Here is a 16,090-nt window from a genome sequence, read left to right on the forward strand (position 1 = left end):
AAAACTTGAAAAATACTACTCAGTGAAATGGAGCTTGAAATCTTTTGCTCTTCCATGCAGCCAATATTAAATTGTATGGCTATTTCTGCATGAACTTTATACCATTATAAGCAATAAAACTTAGTAATAGAACTTAATTTTTACACATTTCGAGAACTATCTGTGAAGTGCTTTAATCATAATAAGTTCTGAAAATAGGAATTGACAAAATATATATATTTAAATGTGTTTTATTGGAAATGCTGGTTTAGATTTGGGAAAGTTGAAAACAAAATGAAGCATCTGTAGCATTCCAAAAGACATGCGTAAACATTGGTGTCTTTGGCTCCAGATCCTGATCTTGAAATCTTGGCTTGAATGTGAAAATGAAATATACCAAAATGGCACGGTTTGGAATAGCCTTAATTGAAATTTCAGGTTCACTTATGCTGAAAAAACTAGAGTATAAAAAAAGCAAAAAAAATGATTAAAAGAAAAAGCATTTCTCTATTATATTTAATACAGATGTAGCAGAAGGAATAATCGCGCTATTGTAGGAATTGGTCTGAGTGAGGGTGGAGCACTCAGACTTACATTTTAGGAGGTGTACGGAAGCAGAAACACTGCTGCACACCTTCCAAAAGGCAGGAGAACTTAAGTGAATTTTACTCTTGGAGTCAGTGAATGACAGGAGAAGAATGAGCAATCATGGAAAACGAGACTCATTTTCTTATGTTATGAAAGAGTGAATACAGGTTCACATGTTTCTGAATTCTTAAAATATTCCACGTACATTACTTGCCATCAAGCTTGAATAAAAATTACACAAGTCATTAGTATCTACAAAAGCATTGTATATTTAGCAGTTTTCTGTGGAAGTCAGTTACAAAGTACTTTTCTATTCACAGAGTTTTGAAACCTCTGTTTCTTAAATTTCTCGTCATTTCTTCTTCAACATGAAGAAACTATGGGTTGTACTCCGTGACTTTGCATGGGGTACTTTGTGCATAGTTGAGCTGCTTAATATAAATTTCATGTATTTCACTAGACATTCCATCAAGCTTTTCACTGGAGTTACTGAGGAGATTATTCTCCAATGTAAGAAAAAGCATTAGTTTTGGGTTAGTGAATATACAATATGCATAAGAGATTTTTTAAAAATAAACTGTTCTGTCTCTGAAGTAGGATTCCATGCCATTAGAGATATTGTGTGCGAGACACACAATATGGGGACATACTGTGTGTCTCGCACACAATATCTCTAATGGGACAGAACTGTGTATGCAGTTCTGATTTAATTGTCTGAATCTTTTTTTTTTTTTTCCTCCTCCCCTAGTACGAATATTAGTTTTGCAGATGCTGGGACTAATTTTGCTGTTTTCCTGTACAGAAGGCAGATGGTGGTCTAAGAGCAGCTCCATGATTTCACTGGTCTGCTTAGACATTAAAAGCAGTATTCGGAGTAAAAAACAAAAAACCCCCCAAACTGGCTTATTTTCTCCCTTAATATTTTTATTGTGATTTTGGATGTCTATAGATGAGAATGTGTAGTTTTGTTTACAAATTGATAATTACTGCAAAAAATCGTAAAAATCTCTCTTAATGAAAGACAGAATACTGACTGATTTTTCTACCATACCTTCACTTGCATGACGGTCCCTAAAAATGTTCTTCGCGTGGACGTTAAATCCTTCTATGTCATGTACTGAAGATGCTCTCCGTATGCTACAAATGCTTTCCTTTGATCTGGAATGGGTTAGTGGATTGCTTGTCTGTATCGTGTCAGGGTAAAGTCTGTCCCATTGCTGTTTAGGTGATGAATGGTCGAGAGGTCCTGATATATTAACCAAAGGCGAACATTTACTTGGTTGAATCAGTGCTTTTGTGTCATCCACTTCTGAAGGGCTACAACTTTCTTTTGTAGGTGATTTAAAGTGCTTCAGAGCCACTGAGTCATCGCTGTGCTTAGATGAGTCGATTATCACTGCATCGGGATCCTCTTGTGGTAAGGACTGTTTTCTATATGTTAAGAGTCTCAATCCAGGTAACCGGAACCCAAAAAGTTTGCCTACATGTAAATATATTAAAAACAACAACAAAGAAAAGATTGTGTTAGGTTCTTGTCATGAAAATCTGCTAATTTTTTTTTACACAAATTGAGATGGCATAATAACAGCTATAAATAATTAACCTATTCTTAATAGTGATTTGCATTGGGATATGTAAATGATGTGGAGGTTTGTTAAATTCCAGAGGACTTCATATTTCAGTTAAATCTAAGCTAATGAGCTCAGAAAAAGAATAAGTGTTGATTCTATGGTCTGCTTTATAACAAATAAGATGATCTATTCTGATGGTTCTTTCTGGCTTAAATCTGTGTATTTGTATAAGGCTATATATGCACTGGATTACTTTGCTTTGTGGATGTATCCTGAAACAGGTATTTATGGATCTTATTATTAGTGGAATTCCTTGTGCTTAAAACTGTGATACTGATTTATTGATTCATTGGCTACAAACTTAACAGAGCTAACCCTTCTGAAAAATAAATTGAGCATTAGTATTGCTATTATTGTTTTCAACAGCTATATTTTTATATTTAAATGAAGCACTTATTTTGAATGGTGTGGCTTCCAACCCTCTGTTGCATCCATACAGTACATGCATCTTTTGCGCGTTTTTGTAGATGTAGGCTTAGTTGGGCTTGGTACATTAAATGATGTGGTAGGTGTATGGGAACTGCTGAATCATTGTCTGAACTTCTGATTGACCACCTGAGGCAAGCAATGAGTCAGCCACGGAGCACAGGTGGAAGTAATTCACCTGTGCTACTGGAAGGGGTGGAGCCTGGCTCCACCTTTCCTAGATCCCATTTAAGTGCTGACTGCCACTAAGGAAGGATCTCTTCCTAGAGATAACTAACTGTGGAGAACATTGCAAGCCTACAACATCGGTAAGCATTTTCCATTTATTATCTTCCTGTTGCGATAGTCTTACTTAGGCTAAAACTCTGAACACCAGTTGATTTTACGTGTCTGTATGCTTATTGATTGTGCAGTAGGCTATGCTGAATGCACGTAAAGTGAACAAAATTTGTGGCAGTAAGAATTAGCTGTAGCTGAGAGTAATTGTAAAATTCAAGTAAAATGCTATAAATTGAAAAAACATAGAGTAAGAAATGTAAAGTTTTCTCAGATTGTTCCCATAAAACAAACAAGCAACAAATCCAGGCAGTGAATACTTGAAAACTGCGTAATATAATTCAGATGGTATTAGGACTTCTAATGCACAGAAGACACAGCAAAATATGGAAGAAATTATAAAGAAACAGTAGCAAAATAAAATAACTGAATGGATCAGATGTCATTTCATAAACATAAACTTAACTAATTGTTTCTTGTTACTTATTCTGCAATGTGTTTTCCATTATGAGTATGCTTTCTCAGAGAACATCACAAAATGTCTTGCTGTTCCTACTTATTATGATAAGAAATTCTGTTGAGATAAGATTTCATTCTATTCAGTTAGTTTTACCACTCTTTGAAGCTAGCTAATATTCGTTAATATTTAGCACTGAGATTTTTCACTTACTGAAATGTTTTGAGATAATAATTAGCTGATGCTTGTACATAAGTTAATACAATACATTTGATCACAGCTCAGTCATTTAACATTTTAGAGAGTGCTATATATATTACTGAATTTAACTTGAATTTTGAATGAATTAGAGTGTCTGACTCTTAAAGGAAAAGTTGTATAAAGCCTAAAGTTGCTATACTGAAGGCCACTGAGGAGGTAGGATATGTAGTGTAGGACCTCTGATAGTTTCTGAACGTGGATGAGTGGAGAAGGAATTTAGGGACAACTCAGTTGTTGTATTTCTTCTAGTTTATTTATTCAATTCCTGGATGTTGGCAGTTTAGAAATTTCTTTTGATCCACAGATTGTTTTGAGCTCAGATCATTGATGTTTGATGGAGCTTTCTTCCATGAATTTGGCTCAGTGCTTTTGATACAGAATTGTACTTTGCTCTGGAAAGTATGCTATGTCAAACATTCTCATAATTTATGTAAAACAGTGCAAGAACCACTTCTTGCAATAGTTTTACAGCAAGCAAGTTGTCAAAGGTGCTAGTTTCCTTATGTATCTCTTTTGATCTCCTTGATGAATGCAAGTATAACTAAGCTATACTAATATTTTTGTGTACCTCTGATCACCCTTACTCTTAGCTCCTTTTCATTTCTAATATAGTAACTTTTGGCAGTGGTATGAGCTACTCCCGTTCTTAGAGGTTAGCAGAGTGACATTTCTTACAGATATAAAAATAATCTATAATTCACTGTTTTATCACTTGGCCTTTCAGTAATTCGGTGTGGGATGTCTGCAAATCTCGCATCATATTCTGATTAATTTTATGACATCAGCAAACTCTAACCTTCATTCTCCAAAGAATTGAAAATGAATTTAACAGGACTCTATGTGTCTCTGCTGATTACATCTTAAGAAATCTGGTCATTCATTTTGACCTTTCTTTCCCTATATTAAAATGTGATTCCATGTAACAATTTCCCTCCTTTTGTTTTATGACTTCAGTGAGGAATCTTCTGGAAAAAAAAAAAAAAAAAAAAACCAAAAAAAAAAACACCCACCCACTTTATTCCAAATGTTTAGTATTAAATCTATTACTCTAATGAATATACTAACACAGCAGTGCAGTAGATAGCGAGTTCATTGACAGCACGTAGAGGTGCCAATTTTCAATCTACACATCGATATTTGGTGGTATGGACCTCAGGAGCATGCATATTTCTTCTGATTTACTAAGTATACTTAAATTTTTAACAGTTGAAATCATTGAAGTATATTAAAAATATTTTATTATTTTGAATGTGCATATAAATGAGTTGGAAAAGATCAATTTTGGAAGCTTATTGTATAAAAGGTAAAACAAATACTGTAACTTCTTTAATCAATTACATTAATCTTAAAAATATCATTCATAAGATTTTATGGCTTTAGCTGCTGTTAAAGGGTTGCTTTTTTTTTTTTTTTTTTTTTGCTGGCACTCTGATCTAGTTACATTCATGGTGGTGCAGATGGTCTTTTCTGCTTCACCAGGTTAATATGACCACGTTATACTGCATTACTGATTCAGCTGTCTAACTGCAGCTGAGCTGGAAAGAATCTGCTGTGAGAATGCTGCTTCTTGCTGAGGTTCTTGGGCATGAAATTAAAAACTTAAATGAGTAACTTTTCCCTATTCTTCTATAAACTGTAATAGATGATCTTAAAAAGGAGAGGGCTTTTAATTTTAACTTGAATATCCTTTCGGGAATACTATTCAGGTTAGGGGTAATGAGCTATATGTGTTGAACATTCAGTTGCTCTCCTGTAGTACTGTGGCTAAAACTATCAGAAAGCCCCTTCAGAATTTATCTAATTTACATCCCACTTCATTGCTTAGCCCAGTAGTAATACAAGTTGGCATGAAACAAAATTCATGGCCCCAGGCCTAATGTCCCAGTACTGACCAGCAGTCTCAATGGAGGCTTCCTGGCATAGTGTATATGGGATGAAATCTTTTGTTCAGAAGTGGACAATGCCAGCACTGTAGATATCATGTCTGAGGAGATTTATCTTGTTCTGTAATACTGAAAGTTTTTTGAGATATAATGATGTCTGTTATGAATATATAAATGATGTTACATGAAAATCCTTATGTTTTATTGAAGGTGAAAAGCAGATTGCCAAATTCTTCTTAATGCTGAATCAGTTTGTATAACTGTGGCTTGTTAAAAGCAGTTAAGTCAGGGCCACAGTTCCAGGCTTAGATTCCACCTTTTCCTTTCAAATCTTGCTTTACTAAATAACTAATTTGCAACTGATGTAATAAGTTAGTTGTATTTATTCTCCATGCTAGCTCAGCTAACCTTTTCTAAAGTTTCTAAACAATAGAACCCAGTCCAGAAATACACTTCCAGTTAGAGAGGACGCTTCTAAACTGTAGGCAGGCATAGTTATCTGCGAAGTCCCAAATAAACTTTTTTGTCTTCTGAAAGACTCTTCTGTTCTGTCTCGTATTTTGGGAGACCAAAGGTCAGAAGATATTTAGAATTTATGGAACCTGAAATATAAGTGTCATCAATATTTTTAAGGTAAAATTTTTTATAGTTATGGTCTGTCATAGCTTGATTTGTGTGGACTTTGAAGTTCTTAGAGAAATAGGGAACTTCACCGCCCTAGATAGAACGTACAAAAAATCTATTACCTCAGACCTTAAAAATGGCATTGAATGAAAGTATATATGAAATATCCTGAAATATGTGTCTTCAATGGAATCAGATAAGGTGAGCTTAATATATTAAAGCAATGCTTGTGTGTTTTATTAAAAGCTATCTGGCTTTCTACCTCTAATGTATATTTGGAAAGGTGTTTTTGTTCTCAATATGTAAAGAAAAAAACTTTTCAAAATTACTTCCCTTTTAAAATTTTCATTGTTTTGCATTGAAGAATTAAAGAGAAATGAAGGTTTCAAGTTGAAAGATAACATTTTGATTAATAATAGTTCTGTGGGGGGAAAAAAAAAAAAAACAAGTAGGAAAACAAGAAAAATTGATAACCTTGCTTTACCACAACAGTTGAAATTGGAAATGTTAATTTCCAATTGGTAAAGGGAAATTAATGGTATTAATGGAATTAATGGAAAACTTAATGGTATTAAGTGAAGGTGTGCCATTTTTAAAGACTAAGAAATGTCTTGGAGAATTTCATGGCAGAAAAAAAGAAAAGGCAAAGAAACTTGTTCTAAAAACTTATACGAACTTCAGTCATGAATTGCAAATTCCCTGCCCCATGAACAAAGATTTAGACTTTCCCAAAACAAAGCAAAGGAGCTCAATGCATAAAAAGTTTGCACAAGATAAACCAAGTGAGGTGTAGAAACTCTTAGAACTGTTTCCTGGTATGATGTTGTTTGTCCTAGGCTAAAGGCCCAAACTAAAATGAGCAGCCTGTATTCAGGATCAAAATGTAACTATGGTAAGGTATTGATAATCAGGTCTGGGATTGATTTATCACGTTATATGATTGCTCTGGTTATAGTGTAGACCTAATTACATGTCCAGTACATAAGACTAAAGAATACAACATACGTATCTGTGGAAGATCAGCCTGTTCTTAACAGAGGGAGACTTCCTTGACAAGAGTGGTAAGTTGGCTGTGATACTGTCCTCCAGAGTAGGAGTTAATTCTACTATACTTTTGTTCAGAATCTACTGGAAACAGTGAACAAAATTACTTTCACAAAGGGAGCAGTCACCTCCATCTTGAAAGATTTTTTTGATAGCTGAGTGACTAGTATGAAGGAACTTTGAGGATATAGGTTGTCAGCAATATGTACGTGAGCAATTACTGAATTTCAGCTCAAAGGTTTGGAAATGTAATCAAGTAACTGTTGCAACAGAATCAACTGCTCTTGAGAAATGGAGTTCCTGAACATTGGCAATCTTAAATAGCAGCACATACTTGAACGTAACTGTGGAAATGCTGAGGCACGTGATGCTGCCGTCAGTCTGGGCTCAGCAAGCCTAAGGACAGAATTGCAGCAGAAGCCAATTACAGTGTTTTGTTTTTTTTTTTTCCCCTAGATGTAGAGGAGCATACATCAGTGGATCATTTTTTATTCAGCTCATTAAATAATCTTCATTGACTGGGTCTCTTTTTTTCTTAGTCAGAAAAGGAAAGCATATCCAATTATTAACTTTAGAAGCTTAAATTTATAATTCTCAGCTACTGCAGACACTTTGAATCCTCTGGTGTAATCTACTTTAATTTTGGCATTTCATTTCTTTTTTTTTTTTATTTTTAGTTTTTGCTAAAACTTAAGCTTGCATTTGAACTCTCAATATCAGCAGTCATTTTTATGTTCCTCTGTGAGTGGAAGTTATTTTATCTTTTGATGGTAATAGCACATTTGCTTGCTTCAGGCTGTATTTATCCTAAAAAGTAGTGTTGAGATTAATATGATACAAGATCTTCCTGTTTACAAGTACACCTATGAGGTGTTCTAACAAAACGTAGCTTTTCAAGCTGTAAGATGTGCAGGGGATAAAATTTTTGGCTACACATAGGGCTATGCTGTGTCTTGGCTGACTAGGGAATGTAGGTGTGTTCACGGTCTCTCTGAAAAGGAAGAATGGTTATATACTATGAAGTTCATGTCCAAAGATGTTAACTGTCTGTCTTCTCATTTGTTGATAGAGATATAATTATGTTACCTTTTATTCATTATGATGTGCTTATAATTGCTTAACTTTTATGAAAACAAATGTGAGTCTTTCATTTTAGTTTTTGTGGCTTTATTTATTGGATAAAAGTGAAAAGGAAGAAAACGTAAATAACTGTCATGAAATAAAGCAACTATCAATAAATATTAATATATATTAATATACATTAATTATTCATTTAGCATAGTATTACACTATCTTGCTGAGACTATGGTGGTTCTGATAGATAGGAGAAATAATTCATTTCATGCATTAAATCAAGTTCTTAAGGAACTCAACCCTACATCTCAGTTACCAGACTTCATAGAGTACTTAATGTTGTTTTTGTCTGAGACAGGATGCCTGAGGTACTCCTTATGTTTTAATAGCAAATTTATATATCACTGCTAAATACCACAATGTGTTTCCTTTCATGCATTAAGCTTTATGTTCTTCATATAAGAACTTCCAGCAATAATAACCTGAGAAGTATTGCTACATTTGAATTTTATATCTCATATAATTATACTAAATTTAATAGTTCAGTTGTTACACCTATAGTTTTGCAGAAATAAGTAATCAGAAAGTGGAGGCAAAAGCCATATTTTGACTTATGCTCTTGTAGAGTTATGTAAAATGTAATGAGGTACTGAAATAGTAGAAACAGAACAAAGCAATAACAGGGCATTAGTAGATAGAATTTTAGAAGATAGATTTACCTGAAGAAGAGCCACTCGAAAGGTTGTTACCATCTGAAATACAATTAAACTAGATTTACAAAAAGCTTTAGCTTAAAAAGAAAAGTTTTCAGAATATAAACAGACTATTAAGAAAAGAGGGTTGAATATCAAATTTTGCACATTTTTACAAGCAAACTCAGTAGACTGAATTAACGTTCAATATCTGCAGAAGAATTGATCTAAAAGTACATTATCTTTTTTATTTGAAAAATTTAGAAACTATTCCATTAAGAAGAACTTGGATAATTACTCAGTTTTGTAACATAGATCAGTGTATTTCCAATTGCTAAGCTTTATGGTTTGCTAATACAGACAGGGAACTGAAGTGGCTGTATCCAGGCTAATATGCTACTTATAGTGAAACAGAACATCTAATTTCTTAGTGAGCATTGCTTTGCTAGGAAATGCCAATTTTTGTTTGGAAGAAAGTTGCTGAGAAGTTGAATAATTCACTCTCTGCAGGAAGAATAGGCTTTTTTGACAACTCTTGTTCAGGTTATGACCTCAGAAGTTTCAGATTCCTTGTAGGGCTCGCATATTTCACTTCTCCATAGGAAGAACTGCTCTGACTACATGTCTCATGACTCTGCCAATTGCTTTCACGTCTTTGAAATGCCCGCTTGCCCAAGTGTTATGCTCCTTAAAATAGTCCAGCATCTATGACAGGACTCTACACATGAGAAATAAGGCACTATGGTGGTGAAGTTCCATGTTTTTATTTATAGTTTGTTTGCTTAACTTAAAATCTCCTGTCCATCTGAGAGATTGTCAAATCCGTTTAAATATTTTCTATCTAGTAGAGTCATCTTAAGTCTGAGATGGTCTGATTTTAATTTCTCACTCTTTGAGATTAATGTTTAATTTAACTTAGTGCACAAATGTGTAAAGTTCTCTATGCCAATTCTAATTATGTATAATACAGAAATGTCTTAATTATTTTATTAGAGAATGATGCAAAGCTGAGTGCCTTTATACTTTCTTGAGGGTATGTATTATAACCTGAGATGACTTTGTAAAATCATTATTCTGGCCTTCCAGTTTCCTCGCAGTATACATCTCTTTTAAGTGCCATGAAAAGAATGAATAGGTAGATCTGCTTAAAATAACAATAAAAAAAAAAAATCAAAATATATCAGTGGAGGAGACCTCCTAGGTCTACGTCAAAAATCTTGTTCATGCTCACTTCTCGTACTTATCTGTTTTAATAGCAAGAGGAAATTTTGCAGGGACTCCCCACAGCCTATTTATTGTCAGTTTCTGTTCCTTTTTCTGTCATTCTGTCTGCACAAGTCATCTCCACTGAAAGCTACTGAAAGCTGTGTCATTCCCTCTGTTTAATTTGCAACCTCTTTAAGCAGAGGTTGCCTTCTATTGTTGACTGTTTATACAAGATATGGCACAATAGGGCTGTGATCCTAGCTGGGAGAGGCTGTAATACAAACAGTTAATTACAGGGGCTAAAATCTAGCAAAGCTTCCTTTCTAAGTTTGAGTCCAGGAAATAACCACCACGAGTAAAGGAAATTTAGCCACCACACTAGTATTTCTCTGCCTGTAAAAGAAGATTAAAATGATTCATTTATTTTAAAGTGTGTACTGTTGATAAGGTGTTTTGGAGTACTCTCAAGAGAAAATACCAAAGGTACTACTGTCAGCTTTACTGCTGATTGTTGTCTGGCTTTATTCTTTTGCAAAGAGTTCCACACTGCCTCATGTCACCTAATGTTCACTGTAATTTGCAGGCAAATTATATATGTGATATTGGAGTTGCCAGAGCTATCCTTTTGGTTGACAAGTTAGAAACTTTTGTTTTTCCGATCACAGTTTTTCTTGATTAGCTCTCACTTGGGATGAATTTGCTTTTTGGTGTTGCAGCTGAAAATAAGACCCTGGACAAACTCCTCAGTTCATTTTGGGTAAGGTCAGGAGTTTAGTATTGGTGTTACATGTGATGTTTGGTGTGGCAAGTGCCTATGCATCAAAGAACATACAGTGTTTCATGATAAATTTATTGTCCAAAAAACGTTTAGAAAAAATGTATGCTTATCTCTTACTATACTGTTATGCTTACTAATACAGCAAAGTGCTCTGCATGACAGGAAAAGAAAGTCTGACTTTTGAGTTCATTCTTTGACTTAAAAGATACGGTTTGAATTTCAGTTGTGCTTGCTTTATTTAACTTCAGTGAATGTAGTGAGCATTCTTTCTGTGTTGTAATTCCATTGTTAGGATCAGTATAAAGCCAAACTTTGTCAAGGAAAAGCACCTTTTAGGGTTTTCTTTTTGAAAAGTTTTATTAATTAGTACTAATAGTGTTTTTTGTTTCAACTTTGTATAAGAAAATATGTAGCAGATCCTCTCATTTGCATAACAGAAAGAAAAATTATTCTGGGGTGTATTTAATAGGCTTATAGATTTTTGAAGTGATAAAATAAGGCAGAAATAAAGCAATCCCCAAATAACTGTCTTTGACCAAATGAGATTATGTGCTTAATCAAATAACTTTCTGAGCTTTCTCCCATGAGATAATGAACAATGTATTGGGGAATCAATATTAATTTATAGCTTGGTTCTCCAAGCTAGTCAAAATGTTTGGGACTTAAATGAACAGAGCTCGTGATGACATTATCTCATCTGACTAGCTTCTTCAGTCTACGTGTTACTGGGAGTTTTGCTTTAGTGTGCACCAGAGTAAAAATGTTAGAAAAATCACATATAGGTCATTTAAAAAAAAAAGCCACCAAAACATTGTGCTGTAGGGCAGAAAATGAAAAAATTTGGAACCGCAGTCCTAAGCAGCTTTTTCCGTTTTGTGCATATTTGTATGTTACAGTCCCACAACGAGTCTATTCTGAGTAGAAAAATTGTAACTACATTCTTCATATAGAATTCAGTCCTCAGAGCTCTGAATTTCTGTGAGTGGGAAGACTTTCTGTCCAATCCTTGTCATGACAGATTTTGATCTCTTGCAATTATCAGACTAGCATTACAGGCACAAAATATTCACAGCTGTGGAGAGCAGAGTCAGATGCCGGAAGTTAATTCATGCCACTGGTCCCTTAAACCTGAAAATTCCTCATCCGACTCATTGAGTAGATGAATGCGACAATCTGGAATGTTTGACAGGTTTGGGAATAAAATCGGACACTTACATTGGATGATTTAAAAGCAATATTTAAACTCAAAAATTATTTCAGTACTTACTTGAAAAATGGTTTATTGAAGTCTGTATGGCATAACTTACAGGAATTCTTACGTCAGGACCATTTCAGTTAGCAGATATTACCAGTAGTCTGGCAGACTAGTAAAAAGGATTGTCTGCTATCCTAGGATAAAATGTATTTATTGTAGAATACCTACAGTTTTTTGTTTAAACAGTGAGTCTAAAAGGGACAAGTTCTCTTTCTAGGAATGTTTTGCTAAATATCCTACTTTGTTATTTCAGCTGGAGTTGAACGTTTTATGTAACTTGGGCGAATGTATTGATTTCTGTGAATTTATGACCAATACTTCTGGGATTCAGTTTTTATGATCACAGTGAATTTCAGGCAAATGTTAACTTACCAGTTGAGGCAGAGAATAACCCATAAGAACTAGCTAGTTTTGTACAAACAATCCTGTAGGGTTTATGTACCTCAAAACTTTTGATCTTAACACTTAAATGCTATTTACCATATTGTTTAAAAAGTAGGTGTTTATACCTTCAAACACTTCACAAATATAGTGAAGTGGGATGAAGGAAAAATACTTAAATTTTGCTTACAGAATTTAATTTCTGTAATTATAAAACATATACATGACCTAAGAAAAGGCAACATAAAAAGCAAACAAGGTTATTAAAAACCATGAATAAGAATGAATAGAATTCTCGTATCTGTAAATGAGACAGAATTTAGAGCTACTGGATAATGAATAGACATCTATAGCAGAAATCACTTTGTCTTACTTTTATAGTACACTGTACAAAAACATCCTTATTGGAAAGGTATGTTCCCAATTATGTCTACAGAAGAAATTTCCTAACTTCTCTGAATATACAGATTGGATAGATAAGGCATTAAATTAAGTTTTTAGAAGTTTAAACATTGAGATCTGACTTTTTTTTTTCCCCCTAAAGGAAACTTATATGTGAACAAAGTCTTTTTTCTTTTACTAGTGGAATGATTTACCTTTGAAAAATAGAATTGTGGTAAAGCACAGAAACAATGTAACAGAAGTGTGAAAAGTCATTAGCTGTGATTCAGTAATCATTTACAGGTTTGCTGCATGCTAGGATTATTCATAATTTAGCTATTTCATTACAGGAGCATTAGTCAGACTACCACAGAAAAATAATAAATTCTTGCAAAGACAAATAAAGGATCAGCTGAAAAGGATTTTTTTTAAAGCCTTTGTGAAGCCAATATCTTTTCACATTACTGCCTATTCAGGCTTTTGCTGCATCTGAGACAGGAGCTCTTGAGTACCAGACTAGAAATAAAATTATTTATACTCAGGTGCGGTCATCAGATTCCTGGAAATTTAGTGCACTTTTTCTTAAATCTATTACTGTAATCTGCCAGGCACGATGGTGAACCAGAACCTGGCTATATTAGCCATTTGTTCACTGGACATTTACAGGTTGTAGTCTTTCTGTGTACAAGCCTTCAAAAACAAACTGCACTGTGTGTATGGCATGAAAAGCTCTTTTTTCTTTGAATATATTTGCCTTCGGTCTTAGGGAGCCCCATTGTAAGTTGTCTCATTCAAAACAGCTGGCTGCATCTGGCAAGGTAGCTGCTTCTAGAATAAAGAGGTTTTTGCTTACACTTGATAAACTCATAATAAACCAACTAGACAAAAACTGATAGTGTGAGATTTTTTTTATTAGGAAAATAACTTTTTGTTTCCTGTTCACATTTCAGGACTTTTCTTTTGCAACCTGACTCAGAAATTTTTATTTTCTCTTATGTTTAAAAGACATTCTAATATAAGAAAACTCAGTCTAAGGAACTCTGGAAAGGAATCTTTCATGATCTATGTCCTTCTGGGTAGTAGATGCTAATGCAATCTGAAATCTTTTCTTTTATCATTAGCTGTTGCTTGTCTCTGTTGTTTGTTAGAAATGCATTGCACTTGTTATGTGGCTGGTTATCCCATTTTCTATTTTTATTTTCCAAATTGGTTGCTGAATTTTAAGAACTTTGTTTCTTGTCTTTTTCCTCTCTGAACCAGTACTCATTACTGTCCATTTTGTATGTAATCCGATGAAAACAGGTCTCCTGCTTTACCTGCTGTTTCATGTTCTAATTAGAATAAGATGAAAAATAAACTTCATTCTAGAATCTGCTTTTTGCATTTTCTTAATGTTGAGAATATGACCGATTAAAAAGAAAATCTTTTTTTTGACTTTTTTAATTGCCTAAATGGACTCCGTCTTTTTTGAATTTCAGGGTTGTGGGTTTTTTTTTTTTTTTTTTAGTTCAAATACATTATTAGCCTGTACACAATATCTTCAAGGTTTTGTGGAATTGTGGAAACTTTGTTCAAGTTAGCCTCTTTCTTGAGAATCCTATCTACAGAGAAGAATTTTTGGCTGTGTAGCATGTTGTACTGACATCCTGCCCACATAACAGTCTGCTCTGACAACACAAGTGACTGGGTGGAAGTAGGAGTAGCCACATGCCTGCTGTAGTTCATGCCAGTTTCTGGCATCTGGCTGAACTCACTAGCAGAAAATGGTTTAAGTCACCTTTCCTTCCCTTCATTTACACCTTGAACTTTCTCAGTTTTGAATGGGCCAAGGATCTCCAACTAGTTGTATTATTAAAGTGTGCTCAGCATGGAGATGAGTGCATATCAGGCATAACTACTGTAAAATAAGAAAGGGATGTTTTGACTGAGTGCTTTTTTTTTGTGTGTGTGTGGATGTCCTCTTTAGCGGCTTTTACTTTAGAATATGGCAAGTGACAACACTTGAAAAGTGTATACTGATGTATCAGAGATGACAGAGAAAGCAGCTCTTTTTCAGGACATGAAGGTTTTTTTTAATTCTTTCCCAATCAGGTCTTTTACCTTCTACTTTGTCAGCACAAACCGACTGGAGAGTCTTACTGTGTTACAAAACCAGGAAGTGTTATTTTAAACCAGGAAGTAAAATATTCAAAATGCACAAAATCATGGCATCCTGAAATAGAAACAAATACAAGTGGGGTTTACTTCATGTAATTTTTTTCCTTTTCTCATGCAGTTTTATTATTTCTTCTGATATTCTTTAACTGGCTTTTTACCATAATGTTACCAGAAAACACTTTGTTTTCCTGAGCTGTTAAGAAATGTAGCAATTTTAAAAGAACAGAATAAGGAAAAGTGTAAAACCCCAAGATTTTAGGTTTTTTAGAGTTTCGAATTATTATTGTAAGGAACGTTAATAAAAGCATTTGATGTTTAACAATAATTATTATCAATCTGTTAGTTTCCATCAGTAGTAGCATTTCATAATTTTATATCCACTGCCCTTGCACAGTTGTACAGCCGTAGCTGGAATTACTCTTGCCCATTTGAACTGATCCAGTCAGCTCTTTCCTCAGACTTGATGATAATACTGCTTTGTAGGCAATCCCCATTAATTATAGAGGTAAACTGCAAGCTTTTAAAATGTGAATATTTCCACAACACTGGGGCCAATTTATGTAATTTTTGGTTTCATAGAGCTTTGAATGACACCTTACTCATTTTGTGCAGAAGACACATGCAGGATGTTTAGATTATGAAGAATGGGAAGAACCTGATAATGCTGTTATGCAGTGCTATAGGCTTGCTTCTCACAAATCTTCTCAATATAAGTGAAATTATAACAATTAGTAGAATCACTTAAGGTAGCACGCAGTGCTTACAATGAGAAAATTCTCCCCTCTGTTCTTGCAGGTTGTAACCATCTTTGCTTTCTATCTCCAGAAAGCTGAAGTGTTGATTTGAAAACTTAAGTTCCAGGTCCCTTTATCGTACCAGCGTTAAAGATTATTAGAGTGTGAAAAGGTATTTCCAGCTGTTGCTGAGCCAGCCAGACTGGGGAGAGTGTTAACATTCACTGTTAGAGCATGCTGTGCTTTACTAAAAGCTTGTACAA

At 34.3% G+C, this 16,090-nt stretch overlaps 1 protein-coding gene across 1 annotated transcript in view; it reads right to left on the reverse strand.

Moving 5' to 3' along the window:
- KCNH7 (potassium voltage-gated channel subfamily H member 7) overlaps positions 1-16,090 on the reverse strand; it is a gene marked incomplete at both ends in the record, with an annotated part of 209,425 nt that overhangs the window by 69,446 nt on the left and 123,889 nt on the right. The window contains one exon of the mRNA XM_079539152.1: positions 1,619-2,047. Within this exon, the coding sequence (XP_079395278.1) occupies positions 1,619-2,047 (429 nt within the window). The remainder of the gene's footprint in view (positions 1-1,618; positions 2,048-16,090) is intronic.

The sequence above is a fragment of the Tetrao urogallus genome, assembly GCF_951394365.1.
Source record: "Tetrao urogallus genome assembly, chromosome: 8".
Lineage (NCBI taxonomy): Eukaryota > Metazoa > Chordata > Aves > Galliformes > Phasianidae > Tetrao > Tetrao urogallus.